The sequence below is a fragment of the Euprymna scolopes genome, chromosome 34 (genome assembly GCF_053919585.1).
Source record: "Euprymna scolopes isolate OS-2025 chromosome 34, ASM5391958v1, whole genome shotgun sequence".
NCBI lineage: Eukaryota > Metazoa > Mollusca > Cephalopoda > Sepiida > Sepiolidae > Euprymna > Euprymna scolopes.
Window position 1 is genome coordinate 25,992,028 of NC_136515.1, and position 19,734 is coordinate 26,011,761.

Consider the following 19,734-nt stretch of genomic DNA (forward strand, 5'->3'; position numbering starts at 1 on the left):
CCACATTGTCCCCGGCAACTAAGATCAAGTCCACATCGACTACCCCTAGCATTTCAAACTTTGGTACTCAGAAGTCTGCATCTGAGATTCACACCTGAGATTGCCTAAACCAATAATGAGACGCCTTTGTACCATTTGCCGGAGCAAGATTGACTCCATCCAAAGATGAAACTAAGGCCTCTCTCCACCTCACAGTCACTTCTTTCTTATCGTACACCATCTGGCTCCTCACTGTGGCGGGGCGATTCACCAAGTTCAGAGTAGTTTGGAACGGAACACTCCGGGTAACCTCATGTACCCCGATGTTGCTGAAGCAAACAACTTCTCATACCTACTCTGCCTCATCAGACTCAGCCACTTGCGGATGTGATTTCTCACGTTAATATCGATCGCCCTAAGCATATTGTGGCGCACGTTGCCCAAGACCAATGAATGCAGGAGCTGGGGCACTGCATATCCCCGCAAGAGCTCAATGCACTGCTGCAGCTTCAACAGAGCAGACTTCAACTTGCAAAGCCAGTCGTGGACCACCTTGTGATGTGGAAAGGGAAGGATCCCTCTCCAATCGAATCTGACCTCAAGCAGCTTAATGTATCTGTGACCCCAAGGCCCCGGACCGGGTGAGCACCACAGACGAACTCCGCTGCAGCCAAATGTACATACCTGCCCTTCTTGTTGGATATGATGGTGAGAGACCATGATTTAGCGGGGTTGATCACCATACCCGATCTCACCAGAGCTAGTTCCACTGCCTCAAGCTTAACTCGCATACCCTCCAGAGTAAGGTCATCAGCACATGCCAACGCTCCTATGTCCACTGACCCCATTGAATTAGTGAGCTCGGGCATGGACAAAGAAAGGACCTCATCCATGACCATATTGAAACGCAGAGGCTACAAAGGGTCGCCATGGGATAAGTGAAGAACCCAGTCTCCAAGCATGCTAGTCACAGCATCATAGCTCGCCTGGATGTAACGCACCAGGAGACCTGGTGTGCCGAACCTTAGTGCTGCCCGGCAGATTGAGTCATGATTGACGGTGTCAAATGCTTTGGACATGTCGATCATCACCGCACAGAGATCCCATGTCTCCTGATGGGCACTCTTTAAGATGGCATTCAAGGTGGTGGTGACTTCCAAGCATCCGTCCCTAGCCTGGAATGTGAATTGGTAAGGAAACTCACACACCATCGCCCATTGCTGTGCTAATAAATGGTGGAGGCAGCACAGTGGTATTCGGGAGACAGCAATTGGACACAGGTGGGTGGGCTTGCTGGCATCCAGCGACTTCGGAATAAGGGAGACTCTAGATCAGATGAAAGAAGGGGAAGGTGCTTTGCAAAGCAACACAAAGTTTAAGGTGGCTGTCATTAGTTTGCACCTCTGCAAGGCCTCGGTTGAGTTCTGAATAAGAATGAAAACTTTACATATTTTTTTTAGTCTGGAACATTCAAGAATTGTCTTATCTGTTCATATTCTGAGATATAATTTTGAAATTATCTTTCTAGAACGATATATTCTGAGATATAATTTTGAAATTATCTTTCTAGAACGATCTAGAAGAGTACTGAGACAAAAATTGGTAGGTGGGGAGAAATAAAATTTATAATTTTTTAATTTCTGACAAAATCTTGATGATAAATCTAAGTTATTTGTTATTTATACTTTGATAGGAGACGTGTACAAAGAATTAAAAAAAAAAAGGGTGTTGCCAAAAGTTTTATTTCATTGTCTGAAGTTCTTTGTATTTTACAGACGGGAGCAAGCACAGACCACCACTCATGCCCCCTAGACTACGCCGGTCTTGTGTCCGGCTCGCTGGGTGCAGACAACTTCTGCTCTCAGAAGTCCACAAACTCCTCCAGAAGACATCGTTTAGCAAGTGAGGTTGCCTCCCTCCATCTCTCAATGAGGACTGAGTTGGCACAATCCTTCCTCTTAACACTATAGAGTCGCTAAATGGCAGCATAAGCCGACCCTCTTGATGCCCTCTTGTCACCCTTCGGGGCACCGGCCATGGATCTTGGCCTAGATTCTTTCCTCCTGTGAGGCCGACCCTTGCAAGCCGATCTCCCGGACCGCTTGTGATGAAGCGACTGGCTTGATCTTAGCGCATCGTCCCCCTTCCCTCCAATGGACGGGGAGAGGTAGTTCAGGAGGAAGGTATCAATCTGCCCAGTAACCACCTCCAGGTTGGTACCCTGGTGGATCAAACCAAGTATCCGCCGCAATTCGATGCGAGCTTGATCCAGGGATGAATCAAGCTCTCCGACAACCTTCTCAACCTGATACCCCACCTTCTGCCGCCAGCTCCGATCTTCCATGGCAGAAACCTGCAAATTGCAAACCACAACCATCTCCCCTGCAGGAGAGCTCACACTCACAACACCCGCCAGAGTCTTCTGCTTGCCCAGGTGAACTAGGCGTTACTCACCGCCTCAGTTGAGCGGCCAAAACAGGGAGAGATCGCAGCACACAACTCCGCCTTTGTTTGAAATCAATTCTTCATCTCAGACACACAAGCTGCCAATAATGCATCATCCTCTGAACTCCAGGTCAAACCAGGACGGGCCTCAGCAACCCTGTCCTGGTTGAGATCTTACGGATGAGCATGACTCCAATGTTTGGTCAAACCTCGACCAGAAGCAAACTCATGTCCACACGAGCACATGAAGGAGGAACGATTTCCATCAGCATTTGACCCAGTTAGTTGGTCACTGAAGGTAGCAGGGTTCACGGGACAAGAGGGCTTCACTTTTTCTTTATCTAAAGTATTAGGAACCACTGCTTAACCCTCACGGTGGGAGGTCAACGCACCGGGAGGGGGCGTTACACCCTCAGCGGCCGGTGTCCACGACTACCTGTATGCTTCTACTGGCCATTGCCCGACTCTCACCATGCAGAGGTGGTGCAAGAAGAGAGAGTCATAGTTACTCCTGCTGTTTACGTGCACTTGGTTGAATTTTTCCACTTTGACATTTAGTGCACTGGGCAGAAATCACATTGTGTCTCTACGGGTCGACCGACCACACAATGCTTTTTTTTAATTAGACATGCTGAGAGAGACGCTGAGCAAGGAGCAAAGGGGGATGGACAACGCATGAGGCAGCACCTGCCTTCATTCGAAGAGGGGCTGGAAGCCGTGTTGCTCCACGAAGACCCGGGTGAGGAGTTGTTTTGGTCCTGTACAAAGAAGAGAGAACTCTTCCCAGGGCTTCCGGCAACGTCTCTGGGCTCGCTTGGAGGAAACCAGCTTAATCCCCAGAAGAATATGGCTTACAACTGAAATTTACCAAGTGTTTATCCACTATGCTATGGGTTCGCAAGATTCTCAAGTTCAGCAGAAAGATTCCCAAGTTCGACAAGATACACCTGAAGAGAATTGGAGGCTACCTCGATAGAAACGTTGTGAAAACAACACTCAAGATGGCAACAGTAATCCAAAGAATCAAAATTAAAACAAATCTGTTCAAAAATGTTTGACATTATCTCTCTATTGACAAACTTTAAACCTGGATAAAAACACACACACACACACACACACACACACACACACACACACACACACACACACACACACACACACACACACACACAAGAAACGAACAGTAAAGAGCATTTTGCAAAAAAAATCTGATAAAATAGTCATGTCCTTTATTTATTACATAGCTGTCGGACATGTTTTTTTAATAAGAATTAAAATAGTTTGAAATGTAATCTTTCTTCAAAGCTATTTCCGATAAAGACTATAAAGGCAGGGCAAATATTTACTTTTGATAAAGTCAGTCTTATTTAGAAATTGCGTTTGCACTTCTTTCCGATCCATTATTACACTTCACATCATGTTGGACAACAAGGCGTATTTTTATAAAGTCATGTTTGTTTTATAAAACAGAGAGTTAAAGTAATTTCTTATCAAAACATTTTGTACAAATTTATTGAATGTATTAGTAAACAATCTTTCTTTTCATTGATCCTTTTTATTAAAACTCTTTTTCTTCTTTTTCTTCTTCTTCTTCTTCTTCTTTTTCTTCTTCTTAAGTCTCCCTTTTCTTCTCTTTTTCTTTCTTTTCTTCTTGTTTTTAAGTCATTTCTTTCTGTTGAATGCAATTTATAAAAGCTCTTCTCCTTCTTCCCCTTCTCATTTCTTAAGTACTTTTTCTTTCGTTAAATTCTTTATAAAACACTTCTTTTGTATTAATAAAGAATCCCTTTTCTTTATTGATCCTTTTCTTTCTTTTATTAAAACTTTTCTTCTTCTTCTTCTTCTTCTTCTTCTTCTTCTTCTTCTTTTCCTCCTCCTCCTCCTCCTCCTCCTCCTTGTATGGCAGCTTCTTTCCTCCACACATGTCCTAATTCACGCATTTCCAAATGAAACAAAAAACAATACGGAATCGCAAAGCCAACAAAGTTTGCATTGAGATTGTGACCATAAAATGCGTGCAATAAAGTCTGAAAAGCGCGTGCGTGTGTGCAAGTTGAGAGAAATATCTTACATCTCTTGAAACGCGTGTGTGTAGTGCATATATGCTGGTTAGTGTGTTCACCAAATGTGAGGCTGGAAGAAAGAGTTAAATTTTCTTATGCATCTCTTTTTATATGTTGATTGAGTGCCCTCAACCATTGAGAAAGGGGAGATAATTCGGATTTTAAACGCCCTCAGATGAATATGTGTATAAATGTGTAGGAAAGAGTAGGTAATGCGACATTTTCTTTTCAACTCCTTTTTACTATGATTGGTTAGAATCTATCATTCGCTGCTCTATATTCATCACTCCAAAGTGTCCCATGTCTTCAGCTACAAACCGTTTCCAATTCCTTCGAGGTCTATCCACTTTTTAAAACCGCTTATGTACATTAAAAAACAATTTCCGTGGCTCTTCTAAAGGCATCCTTTGCACACTCTTATTCTTTCAAGAAAAAGGAAAATGAAAATTGTTATATGTTAATTAGCATTTCGTTTTTATTATTCAAGCACATTTTCAACAAAGCATAGTAAATAAAATTTGAATTACATAGTGTGTTTATGATGTAGAAAGGATCATTGCTGATAAACATAGATATTAAAATTCAAAATATGTGGTGCATTTATGGTGTGGAAAGAATGTTTGTTTAAAAATATAGACGTTAAAATTCATGATATGTCTATGAAATAGAATGGGTGTCTTTTTTTAATATAAATCCTAACAAGAAATAGGACAGTAAATGTAAAAATAGATAAGTTTAGATTGTATGTGTAGTATTATTTTGCTGATTAAAGGTGTTAGGTTCTAGAAGCCATTTTGTTGTTTAAGTCTTTGACGAGATTTATTTAAAATGAATTTAAAGAGTGTGACTTATTTAAAGTTACAGGAATGATCATATTGTAATATATGAGAGAATAGGGCATTCAGTCAACTTTGTTTTTTTTGTTTTCTTTTATATTAATCACGATTCTAATGTATATTCTGTGTAATTTATACTAGCATTCTAGGCCTTTCTCAAATTAGCAAAAGATTGAATAATCTCCATCCTATAAATAAGTATTTTTGGTGGAGAGAAGCGAATAAAAATGTTTTTTTAATGAAACCAATCTGTTCACTAGCAAAAACTTAATTTACCGCTTTTGCAGTTTTGGATTTTTCATTGGTCAGCAATATTTAATATAAATAATCAGAAAAAAATGTTTATTTCTAGAAATCCGTTGAGGATTTTGTGGCTTTTGGTCATTCTTATTAATGTAAGGACCCTTCTTTTTGTTGGAAGTTATATATGGTTGATTTATTTGAAACCCAAGAATTTCCAAATAAATAATGTTCAGACAGGAATTAATTATTTTTCTGGATAACTTTTTTTTTTCTAAATCTCTCTTATGAAATTCTTCCTTGGTTTAAATAAAAGGAAAACTTTAAAAATTATACAAAAGTATTGGCTTTTATTTAGAAAGGGTACGGTTTTCATCAAGATGCAGTCTTATACATTCGATCCAATAAGTTTCCAGACTTTCTTTGTACAGACATATAAAATTGTCATTTTTGGATAACTGCAGTAACTTTGTTAAAGTCACTTTTCTACCATTGTGAGTGCATTTGCTAACTGCTGCTCACTCCTCATCTATTAGACATGAAATTTCATCATTTCTTTAATCTGTGCCACGTCAACCTTAAATCAAATATCTTGAATAACATGCGATGCCTTGAGAAAGTATACCAGTAAACAAATGCTAGCGAAACATTCTGCTTCTTACAGCACTGACAGTGAGAAGACCTATATTCTTATATATGCACCTGACTACTCGTTTTGTCGAAAATTGACGGAGAGAATTTGTATTCTTTGGATTATTCAAATTGCTGTTTTTTTTTTGTTTTTTTTTACTTATATTCACCCCAATTCCGCAAAAAATCACATTTCCACTGAAACGTAAGGGGGCTATTGTGAATTAGGTGACAGATTTAGAGGGGCATGCTAAATAGGGAGTTCTCCAGCAAGATATTTGTTTATATTACATTCAAATTTCTGCATGTTGGTACAGTCAGAGAAACAGGGAGCAAAGAGGGAATTTACAAGAAAGGTTGTCTGAAGAAAGAAATTATTAGAGTAGAAGATCTTCCAACATCTAGGATTCTCTATTGTGAAGGGATGGGATTTTGCTGATTTTCCAAGTGCAGCAAGTTGGTTGCAGCACATTCCATTGAATTATTTGTAAGATATAGACACTACATTGATGGGACAGAGTCTGGAACTTGATAGACAGTTCAGGATCTATTAAGTAACAGACTCTTTTTTGCCCTCTAGAGGGAGGAGACAATTGACATGCATCAGCCCAAATGTGGAAACAATACTCGATGCATAAGTGAATGATGACTTTACAGAGATTCTTTCTTTTACCACTTGTTTTATACCTGTTCAGTTCTCAGTAATATTATGAAGAGTTATTCACAACTGCTGCAATTTTATTTTTTGTCCTATCCAGAATACCCATTTTGGAGGGAGCTGGATATCCTCCATATTAGATATTGACCACATGGTTTCTAGTTTGCTGCAGATTTGGCAGTATCTTCTATCTATTTGTTCCAATTCATGTTACCATGAATGTTGGATTCTCAGGTAGGATGCTGAAATGTATCCCAATTTCCCTGAGGAAGTTCCTGATTTTGATAAGCTCCTAGGACTGCTTTTTACTCCCCATCTAAAAATTAGTAAACTCCTTTGATCTTTCTCCAGCTTTGGAAAGTAGTTAACTCTCGGTGCAATCCTCTACTTAGAGTTACCTTTCTTGCCTTGAAAGAGTACAAAATCGAATTCATAATCTAGTGGGGAATGATCTCTTCTCTAACCTACAGCTTCTTTTCCACTGAAGAAACATTGCTAGTCGTTTCCTACTCTATCATCATTTCAATGAAAGATGCTCGACTGAGCTTCAGTCTCTGCTTACTCCTTGTAAGAAATTCACAGCAAGAGCTCGTCTTATTGCTATAATTGAAAAGATCTTTCCATTCTTCCCACATATGCTTAACATTAACGAGAATTTTCATGAACAGAACACATTACTATAGGACTGTTTCCTCGCAGATTGCAACATGGCTGTCTTTGAACCCAATGTCAACAAATACTTATCACAAACCGTTCAATCAAACTTTGTTCATCCCCTTTATCATTTTACATACTCATTATTTTTCATCATTCAACCTACAATCAATCTCGTTAAGCTGATCCTCTAGTGGCGTTTGGCACTGAGACGTGGTGACCCATTACTAAAAAAACAAACAACATTTGGATAGTTTCAAAACAGCTATGATTGGCCTTGTTTGCATTTCCAAGTGAGAGTACCTCAGATTATCAACCATAAATCTTCCCCTATTAGAAGATAATTCTCGTTTCTCTTTATTTGTACCCCAGTCCTCATATTTTAATGAATGATTTTTTTCAAAAGGGAGAAGAAAAAGCTGTATTCTAGGTTGGCAGTATTTTGCATAAATAGCCGCCAAAGATGTCAGAAATTTTCTGTTTCTATGTCTATCCTTATAGCCATGGCACTAGTAAGGGTGCTGGAGGTAAACGTTTTATCTGGGCTGATATTATCCACCTGATAGATTCTGGATCATGCAGTAGCTTCTGGTGGGGCCTCTCGATGCCATATTAGTGGGTAATTGTTATGGCTTTACCCTTTCATGGGCTACAAAAAAAAATATTTCTTCATTTCTATTTCTCTCTTACTTTCCCTCTCTGTCCTGCTTCAAGCAAGTCTGTCGACCTAGTCCACAAATCCCAAAACTCCATCATAAAAATTTTCAATAAAAAATACATGATTAAACCCGAATCTCCAACTTCTAACATAGACCCCCACTACCATGTCTCCTTCTCCAACATCAGGGGTCTACGTTCTAACCTTCCAGAGGTGTAAACCCAATTACAGGAGACTAAACCAGACATATTATTTCTAAGCAAAACAGGCATTGGACAGACCATTTCCCTAGATGAGTTCGTAATTAATGGATACTCTAACTTAACATCCAAATCTGACCCCCAAGATCGCCATGGGCATTGAATATGTGCCTATATAAAAGATAGCTTTCCATGTTGTAGAGACATCTCCAGAGAAGATCCTAACTTACCCTATATGTGATTCCAGGTTGCACTTGCTCAAACTACTGCATTTATATTTACTCTCTATTGCCCCCCACAACAGCGGAGTTACTATCTTTAAAAGAATATCTGAGAAAATTGACCAAGTCCTATTTCCCTAGAAGAGTTCATAATTAAAGGATACTCTAATTTAACTTCCAAATCTGACCCCCAAGATCGTCATGGGCATGGAATATGTGCCTATATTAAAGATGGCTTTCCATGTGGTAGGGACATCTCCAGGGAAGGTCCTAACTTACCCTATATGTCCTTCCGGGTTGCTTTAGCCTACACTACTGCATTTATATTTACTCTCTATCGCCACCACAACAGCGGAGTTATTATTTTTAAAAGCATATCTGAGAAAATTGACCAAGTCCTATCTGCTTATCCTTCAGCTAATATTCATGTCTGTGGAGACTTCAATGTCAACAATGTGGAATGGTTAACTCACTCAAACAAGACGGATGATGAGGGGAGGTTTTGTCATGATTTCTCCATTGCTTATGACCTCACTCAGATTGTTCACAGACCCACCCGTGTGCACGATACTGATGGCGAGTATGCAAGTGCCTAGACCTTTTTCTCGTCTCCACTTGGATCTTCCGACCACTCTGTTGTATTAGTTAAGATAAAAATGAAATGTAATAAGTCCTCAGATGTACCTCTCCATCGTACAGTATATCGATACTCTATGGCTGACTGGGATAGCTTCCATACATTTATATCAGATCTATCTCTGCATTCCATGTTAAAAAAGGATGTGTCCTCTATAGTATCAGACCTGATTGAATGGTTAATTGTAGGTATAAACCGTTTCATACCCTCGAAAAAATTCCAGCAAAAACCTAACAGCCAGCCGTGGTTCTCTCCAGAATGTGCTGCTGCCATTGTGCACAGAAATCACTTTTTCCATTGCTTCCAACGTAATAGATGTACTGCGACTAAAGCCGCTTTCAGGACTGCCAGCAACCACTGTAAAAAAGTAATAAAGAACACAAGAGAGTTGTATGCTCAGTCAGTCAAGTTCAAATTAGCTAAGCAGCGGCTTGGTTCCCAACAGTTTTGGCGAATAGCAAACAGAATCCTGAACAGAAGCGTGTGTTCTATCCCAACTCTCTTAAATGAACCTGAGGTAATCTTGTCAGCATCAGACAAAGCCAAACACTTTGCCAAGAACTTTGCAGCTAATTCTACCCTTTGCGACCAAGGCCACCAACCTCCAATATTTCATCCTGTATCAGAAAACATGCTATGTGATATACAAATATCTGTACGTGATGTTGACAGCTAGTCAAAAATCTCGATTCCAGTAAAGCAACCAGCCCTGACAGTATTCCAATTATAGTACTCAAACGACTTCAACCAGAACTAGCATCCATCCTTACAAAACTGTTTAAACGTTGTCTTAAAGAGAATTGCTTCCCATCACCTTGGAAAATCTCATCAGTATGCCCCATATTTAAGAATTCAGGTGATCGCTCATCTCCCTCTCAGTACAGGCCAATAAGTCTCCTGTGAGTCATGAGTAAGTTGCTGGAATCTGTGTTAAATAGAGAAGTAATCAACCATCTCAGCAAAAATAACCTTCTTAGTGACATGCAATATAGTTTCCGTTCTGCTAGATCTACAGCTGATGTGCTTACAGTTATATCTCATAGGATTAGCGAATCTCTTGATGGAGGCTACCTTTCTAGGGCAATTGCTCTTGACATATCTAAGGCCTTTGATAGGGTATGGCATAAAGGTTTACTTCACAAGATCTCCAGCTACGGTATAGCTGGAAATGGCCTCTCAGTTATTAAATCATTTCTCTCTGATAGGTTCATAAGAGTAGTAGTTGATGGGCAGAAATCAGAAGCTCTCAGTATTAATGCTGAAGTCTCTCAGGGGTTCATCCTGGGCCCAACTCTCTTCCTGATCTATATTAATGATCTTCCAAATCACATCCTCATATCATTCGTAGACATTTATGCCGATGACACTACTATCTAAGACAGTAAACGACCAAGTTCTCTCTGATTCTCTCTCCTCTGATCTTGAGCAAGTGGTACAATGGGGAAAGAGGTGCCTTGTTACTTTTAATTTATCTAAAACCAAGCTTTTATCTATAGCATCAACGCTCTGATCCCCATCTGGCATCAATTGAAATGAATGACTTGGGGAGGCCTTATGTTTGACAAGTTTCTGAGCTTGACCATTACTCCTGATCGTAAATGGAACACGTACATCAAATCTGTTGCCAAGGCCGCTGGAAAAATGGTGGGATCCTTCTATCGATCCAGTAGATATCTCACTGCTGATGCAATTCTCTATCTATATAAGAGCCAGGTACGTCCAAGGATGGAGTACTGTTGCCACATCTGGGCAGGAGCTGCTAGAAAGGACTTATCTTGCCTTGATAGGGTTCAAAATAGACTTTGTAGCCTCGTAGGGGATGTCCTTTCTCTTCCCTTCAACCTCGTTCTCACAGAAGAGATGTTGCGAGTTTGTATCTGCTTTATCGTTATTTTCATGGCAAGTGCTCAGCTGAGCTTCAATCTATGGTCCCCTCCTCCCCAGATTTCACAAGAAACACCCGTCTAGCAGAAAACACTTTCACTAATTTCCCCCACTCTTTATCTGTGCCTAAACCTAAACGTAGATTCCATGAACAAAGCTACTTTCTTAGAACTGCACGCCTGTGGAATTATCTTCCATTTTCCTACTTTCCAGCTGACTACAATATGGTTGTTTTCAAGTCTAATGTAAATAAGTTCTTGATGAACCATTCCATATGTTAACAAATTTACCGAATTTCCATTATTAACGATTACTATATTGTCCAATTTCTACTGTACACTGTTTAACCCTTATCCTCGAGTGGCCTCTTGGCCTATGTAAAAAAAAATAGAAAAGAGGCTAGCATCTTGAGACTGAGCAGAACAGATGCTATGCTTCAAACCCAGCACGGTATAACCTGACTGGTGCTAGTAACCAAAGATAACCTAGTATATGAGTTTATTTTAGGGCTTTCTGATCATGGAACATCCCAAAACAGTTCAACAGTTATTCTGGTCACCCAGAACAACTCTCACAACACAACAGCTTGGCCTTGGTCATTTACCCAGGGACAGGGTTGGTTGGTTGCTTCAGTGTTTTTCACTGTCTTCCACAAGGAGTCCACGAGTGACCTAATTGATCTTCTTGAGTCCAAGGCAATGGCACACGCACCCAAGTTGTCATTAGGTTAATTCCTGTATATCGTCACTTGGACTTAGAGTTAACTCTTGCAACTAAAGACATATTAGCTCCCAACTAAAGGCATATTAGGTCCCAAGTCCAATCCAGTCAATCGTGGATCGCAGCATCATATCCCCTTCTCTTCTGGTTGTTCTGGTGCCAACTGTACATAGTCGTTTATCGAGGTAAATTTCCATCAAGCTATTCTCATGCTGGGATTGTCCTTGAGAGATGACCTCATGGTCAGATGCTGCTCTCGATCAGAGTCTAAACAACTTTTTCACTACCATCACTCGAAATACATTATTTTCTTAGCAAAACAAAGTATCAAGATATCGATTAAATAAGATATAGATTAATAAATCTCAGATCTGCTAACTGAAGCTATTTTCCCTTGGCTTTGGTTATATCATCGACTAAATAAATGGAGTCAGCAAGGTAATCGAGAACTGCCCGGGATTGTTCATATAATAAAAGCTCCAACTTAGCTTTTTTATAACCGTTATTGATGTAAGATTCGACCAACATAGGTGGTTAGGTCACACTGGTTAAAGTTTCAAAAATGTGTTCAAAGAAGTCGTTTCTTCCTTGCTCTCTTTTTATATTATTTTAGTTACCTCCTCTCCAGGGGAGGTTATACACAAGATCAGGTAAACGTTTGATGAACATATTTCTGTAGAACAAACTGGATTCGAACTTGGCACACCCAGATTTTCAGTCCATGTCGTTAACCACTTAGCCACCATCACAGCTCTCCTTTTTATGCCAATAACATTTAGGTATGGAATTATCCTAAACAGATATTTCTGTTTTCTATGCAACCATTTGTCTTTCAATCCTCTCTCTGTTTCTTCCTCCTATGCTAATTGATGATGATGATGATGATGATGATGATGATGATGATGATGATGATGATCTTAGAAATAAACATGTCAGCTTGTATAATATAAACTGTTATTAGGATGCGATGTTTTGCTTATTAGTTGTTATAAACTAATAAAGTTGTGCTTTTTGGGAAATTAGAACTTTCAACACCATCTGATTTCAGAATTTCTTTTTGCTGTCTTAGTGACTTCTTTAAGAAGGTAGATATACAAAATATAGAAAGAGTTAGAAATAAAAAGAATTAGATTGAGGTAAGTATGCATTAGTAGAAAGGAAACTAAAATAAATAAAGTATAATATTGAAAAAGAATGTTGAAAAGAAAGATAGAGGTAGATAGATAGAGAAAGGGGAAAAGGGAAACGAGAGAGAGAGAGAGAGAGAGAGAGAGAGAGAGAGAGAGAGAGGCGCATGTGTATGCGTTGTGGTAATGTAATTGACACCTGACCAATGAGGATTGAGGACATGCGTTGCATGAGTTAAGTAAACATTATTGAAGAGGAAACTCAGAGAAAGACATGCTGAAATAGATAAAGTATAATGTTGGAAGAGAATGGTGATAGAAGTAGATATAGAGAGAAAGAGAGAGATGGGAGGCGGGGGAGAAAAGCCAGTGAGAAAAAGAAAGAGAAAAAAAAGAGAGAGAAAGGGGCATGTGTATTCGATGTGATAATGTATGAAACTGAAACCTGGTCAATGAGGGTTGAGGATAGGCATTGCATGATGAGAAATGCTATGTGAATGATACAAGGGATGTATAATGTGAGTTTTAAAAACAGGCTTAGATCTGATGACCTCAGAGGAAGATTAAAAGTATAGGAAGATGTATGTAGAAGAGTAGACTTCGATGGTATGGTCACGTTGAAAGAATGAATGAGAGTTCTTCCAAATTTAGTCAAGTTTTTATTTCACCCTCTTTCTTTCAAGTCCATCATTATCATTTTTTCCCATTTTTTTCTTGGTCTTCCCCTATAATCTGACCCTGCTACCTCAACTGTTCTACATCTACGAACGCAAAAACTCTTCATCCATGCACACATCTTATACTATACATGTTTAATCATCCTCTGAGGAAATCAGATTTAAGATTCACATCACACGTCCATCATACCATTCTTATATCATTTCTCTCCATGCAACACATATCCTCACTGGCCAGATTTAACTTTTATACATTTTTTTAATTACATTTTCACCCCAAACGAGAACACAGAGATACTATGTAGGGAGTTGAGCAGCAAGATGTCTGTTCACATTACACTTGAACTTCTACATGTCAGTACAGTTTGGAAAGTAGGAACCCAGAAGGGAGTTCAAAAGTCCAGCAGTTTTGGGGAAGAAACTATTAGAGTAGAAGGCTTTCTAACATCTAAGGATCTCTACCATATAGGGGTGGGATTTTGCTGCTTGTTGGGTTTGTCATGTATATTTACATCGAGGGGATACAAGGGCTTGTAGTTCGTCAGAGCACCCATCATTAAAATACTTGTAGAACAGGCAGAGGGATGCAACATTTCATGGATGGGACAGGGGTTGAAGCCTAGATGACAGTTCAGGACCTATCAAGTTGGTGACTCTCTTTTGAACCCTGTTCAGAAGCAAGAGACTAGTAGCAGATGCACCAGCCCAAATGTGACAACAATACTCCATACATGGGCGAATAGTGGCCTGTAGAGGTACAGGATACTTTCAGGCGTGAGTAACTTTCTAGCACAGTAGAGAGAGCCTATCTTCCTTGAAGCAGCCCAAGCAATGCATCACATTTCATACACATGCCTGATAAACTCTTCTCTTAGTCACCAATAATAACTCTCTGCTGGTTAGTAATGACAAAAGTTTCCTAAACTTACTTTATCCACTTGCAATGTTTACATTACATTCACATTGTTTTGTAAAAACTTTAAAATGTAATAAAATCCTACTAATAAACGTTCTAAATATGAACATACACTTGTGTGTTCACTAAAAAGGCCGTGATCGTCCCAACATTGTGCCGATTCATGGTTGTTATTTGATCCAGTCAGGACTACAACAAAGAAATTATCTTTCCAAACAAAAATCACGTTTTGCTCATAACAAATAATAGATGTTTAGCTTTTCTTTGAGATTTTAAGTGATACACGTTTTTCCCAACGCCGACTTGCAAAAATTAGAGTTTTGCCTAATCAAACCGAAATACATAAGTCCAATTAAGATAATCCTTCAGCTAAAAACCTCAAGGACCCAACCAGACCAGAGAGGCACACTGTCCCAACTCCCCAACAGCTCTCAGGAAAACCAACTGCTTGACTCAAACGTCCACTTCCTTTGCCTTACCCCAGAAGTTTGATTCTGACACACTCGCCTTCTCATCTCCCGGAATCTGCCAATAATGGCTAGAGAGTCTCCATCAAAGAGACTTATCTGCAGATAATATTGGACATTGCTTTTCTCACAAAGGCCGATCCCAGCATGATCCCTTCTTTAAATGAGATACTTCACTTCAAACAGAGAAAACATCTATTGAGTAGCCGTCCCCAACCAGATATTTTCAATTTTATGCATCCCTACCTTCTTTCTTTGAATGTTTCTATTACCTACGTCTGCCAATCGTATGCATCACAAAAACATGCAATGTAATGCTGTGTATGTTTACATGAACTTTAAGTGAGAATTTTCAAAGCTCATGAGAATCGTCTGCGTAAAAATTCTCAGTGTCAAATTACCATGAGTATAAAAATTAAAGGGGAGGTAACTGATTCTTAACAACTACAGTAAAAAAATTACATAGCTCCAACTAAAATAGTTTTATTTAGTGATAAAAACTTGGTAAATAATAAACGCTCAGTGAATATTTTTTAATGGAAATCATTCCAGGCAAAGCATGAAACCATTTGATATAAGGAGCTAAAATAATAATACTTCAAAGTAAAAAGCAGCCAACGATATGTTAGGTTGATAGATTCCATTTTGTTAGAATTACTAAAGAAGAAAATAAGGGAAGCAAAAGTTACGATGCAGCCAAAAGTAAACCTCAAATCCAGTTTCTACATTCCTTAATATTATTACAGTTAATTTTCGTTAATCTCTACATCTAGATTAATTCACTAACCACTAAATCCCTCATTCTTAGACTTTAATCTAATATTTCCCTCATTGTCTACCAAGCTCTATACTTGGACCTGTTGCCGTAATACTGTGTCTGTATGCTTTTCCAACAAATACTTCAATGGAATGTGCTCCAACAAACTTGTGCACTTGTGCTTTCGATGATTTAGCCCAAATCGTCCCACTTCTTTTTCTATCCCACAAAAACACTAAATATTCTTTCCTTATATATACATTTTTTTTTTCAGATTATGGAGTTTTAAATGGATTCCACTAAATTTTAAATAGATTCCATTAAATTTTAAATGGGTTCCATTAAATTTTAAATAGATTCCATTAAATTTTAAATGGGTTCCATTAAATTTTAAATGGGTTCCAATAAATTAAAACTATGTACAGAAATTTTATAAAAGATTTTAAATTTGTTTGTTTGTTTGTTTGTTTATTTTTCAGCATGTGGTGTTTGCTGTGAAGCTGTTTATTGAATTTTTTATTCCTGACATTCCGGCATATGTGAAACTTTCAATCCGACAGGTACAGCACTTAACCTTCTTTAATACATGCAGTAAATGTAAATAATGTAAGCTCAGTGGCTTACTATAGTCAAGGGCGACTCAAAGACTCTCTTTTCATTAGCTGCTACACCAAGGTGTTGGAGAGGGCACAACTCCATTGGATTACTCCATTTGTCCTTGATCCTCTGCTTATGCTGTTGAGTGGGCATCAAGTACCATTTTTTAACGTATTTGGAATGACTCGACCGAGAATTGAATCTTGGTCTCCCAGCCCATTAGCAAACACTCTTACTATGATACAAAATGGATCAGTCAAGAAAATGAGGATGTGGTTAAATATAGGAGAGAAAGAGAGAGAGAGAGAGAGAGAGAGAGAGAGAGAGAGAGAGAGAGAGAGAGAGAGAGAGAGAGAGAGAGACAAACGTGATGATGAGCAAAGATAAATCACCACAGTCTGATGAACATGCAACTGGATAGCAGCAAAATTTCACCCTTTCAGAGGTTTTTAGTTTCTCTACTATGATAGTTTCTTTAGTCGAATTGCTTGCCTTTGGAATTCCTTTCCTGCCCCATGTTTCCTGACAGTATCAACATGCAGAAATTTATACATAATGTGAACAAACATATTGCAACCTTCTTAATATGTAGCTTGTCAGACTCCAGAATATTTCTGTCGCATTTGGGAATTTATAGAATTTCAAACAAAACCCCTTATTTAATTCAGCTTGTTCCTGTTTTGCCAGCCACGACACAAGGATGGATATAAATGTTAAGTAATAATCAGTTTTTAGTAACAGTGTCTTAGGAGTTAAAACTTCAATTCTCAGTGCAGGCGATACTAAGAATACAATTACGAATTAATTAACACTTCTACCCAGTCATGGCTGACAGAATGAGAGCAAACTACCCCCGTGGATATATTAAAGAGTTCTGTTTGAAATTGTGCACAGATTCCCGAGTTTGACAGAAAGATTCCAGAGTTCGACAAGATGCATATGATGAAGGTTGAATTTTACATCGGCCAAAACGTTGTGAAAATAGCATGCAAGATCAGAATAGTAGTTCGAATAATCCAAATAATACAGATTATCAATCCTCATCTCAAAAATTCTGAAACATATGAAGGGCTTTTCAAAAGTAATGCCTCCTAATTTTTATTCCACCCAAATGGATCAGATGAGATTGCAAATTTCATAATGAAGATAACTAAACTCATGTATTCATAACCTGAAACTTTCATCTCTGTTGCAGATATTGACAGTGTGAGACTCTAAGAAAGCAACCCCTCTCAAGAACATGCATCAGAAAAAGAAATACATTATTGGATTTCTGGCAAAATTGCATTGAGAATAATGGTAACTATGTAGAAAAATAAATTCTGGAGCAAAAAAACGTCGCTCATTTTAAAGGTACGACTCCCGTCTTCATAGCTCTTCAACTTTTGGAGTAAAAAAAAAACCTATATAGGAAGCTTTACTTTGGGAATGACTCTTGTAAATCAAGCAGGGTTGATAATTTGTACATTATTTCGATTCTTCAGATTACGGTTCCCATCTTGAGTGTTATTTTCACAATATTTTGTTTCTTCTTCAGGTGTATCTTGTTGAACTCAAGAATCTGTACAGAATTTTGAATAGAACCTTTTATTTAATCTATGGCAGTAGCATGCTCTTGTTCCATGACTGGTTAGAAGTCTTAAGCAGTTTGCAATTGCATTTTGAGTATTGTCCACAATGAGGATTGAATTTTTACCTGCAAGGACTAATAGATAATAGATACATAATGGATAAAGTATTTGGTAAAATTTAATTGTAAACTATACTCTTATAGCGATTGAAGGTTCAATCCTCAGTGAAGGCGATATTCAAAATACAATTGTAAATTAGTTAGGACTTCTATCCAGTCACGGCTGACGGAACAAGAACATACTACTCCTATGGATTAAATAAAGGATTACATTTAAAATTCTGTGCAGGTTCCTGAGTTTGACAATATGCACCTGAAGATAGTTGGAGTTCACATTGACCAAAACGTTGTGAAAATTACACTCAAGATGAGGACAGAAGTCCGAAGAATTCAAATAATACAAATAGTTTTTATTTTGTTCTTAGTATCGCCTGTACTAAGTATTGAACCTTCAACCCCCAGGAGACTGTTACTGAGAACTAGTTATTACTTTGCACATTATTTTGGGCTACCAATCCAGTCCATGTGTACAGATTCTTGATTTCGACATTAAGATTCCTGAGTTCAACAAAACGCATCTCAAAAAGTTGGAGGTTACATCAGCCAAAATGTTACAAGAATAACATCGAAGATAATAATAAAAAATATATTTAGCATATTTGACATCAGGGAATGCTAGATAGATATGCTTAATTCACGAATTCAAGACTAATCAGAGGTTACATTGACTGAAAAAAACAAAAAAAAAAACACTCAAGATGAGAGCAGTAGTTTGAAAAATCCAAGTAATATACGAATAAATCAGTTTTGAATACTTTGCTTAATTTTTATTTCTTTCTGAATGAAAACTGATTTTCTGAGCAATAAGTGCAAATGATTTGCTCACAAGATCGAATGAAATTATCCATTCGGAAAATCGGTTCCCACCAATGGGAAAATATTTGCCGAAATTTCTTTGCACTTGGTTCGCTTTCTACAATACAGCCACCTTTTTTACTTTCCACTTTTTTCTTTATTTCTGAAGCGAGTTAGGGTTATTAATTATTCTAGTGGGCATGTATTTATAGGTTTTTAAATATGGGGGCCCCACCCCAAACACCAAAATGGGACTTTCCTTTTCCGTTCTACTATTTGGACTTAAAATAACTTTTACAAACAGGTGAATGCCCTGCGTTCAGTTCATTTGAAAATGGGTGGTGTCAGGCCACTCCTTTTTGTCACCTTTTTCAGTCTTTCTTCTGTTTGGTGGTCTTTCTTCTGTCACAGCCCACTACATTTAAAAAATATTTCAAAAATGTGCACTGACTTGAGGTTTAGAACTATTTGGAGTATAAGGTGCACTTGGGAGGAAAAAGCGGTTTGTTACTTTTAATGCATCTAAAACTAAGCTTCTCTCTTTTCATAACCAATACTCTGAGTACTGTTTTGCCCAGTCAACATGGACGGCTCTTCCTTAATAAAACTCCTTATTTTGATAAGCGCTTAGGACTTCCATTTACTTCAGATCTAAAATGGAAGACATCCATATATCCAATTCGTTGCTAAGCTTGCTGAAAAAATGGTTGGATCATTCTATCACTCCAGAAAGTACATATTTCCCAGATGCAATTTTCTATCAATATAAGTCAGATACATTTAATGATACTGCCACATCTTGGGAGGTGCTATGGAGAGTACAAAATCGAATTCAAAATCTAGTGGAAAAGGGGAGTGATCTTTTTTTTTTCTCTACAACCTG

At 38.3% G+C, this 19,734-nt stretch overlaps 1 protein-coding gene across 2 annotated transcripts in view; it reads left to right on the forward strand.

The window, feature by feature from the left end:
• Positions 1 to 19,734, forward strand: part of LOC145259144 (anoctamin-7-like) — a 577,044-nt gene that overhangs the window by 505,867 nt on the left and 51,443 nt on the right. For both annotated transcript variants that reach the window (XM_080116843.1, XM_080116844.1), the window contains one exon: positions 16,249 to 16,329. In XM_080116843.1, coding sequence (XP_079972969.1) covers positions 16,249 to 16,329 — 81 coding nt within the window. The remainder of the gene's footprint in view (positions 1 to 16,248; positions 16,330 to 19,734) is intronic.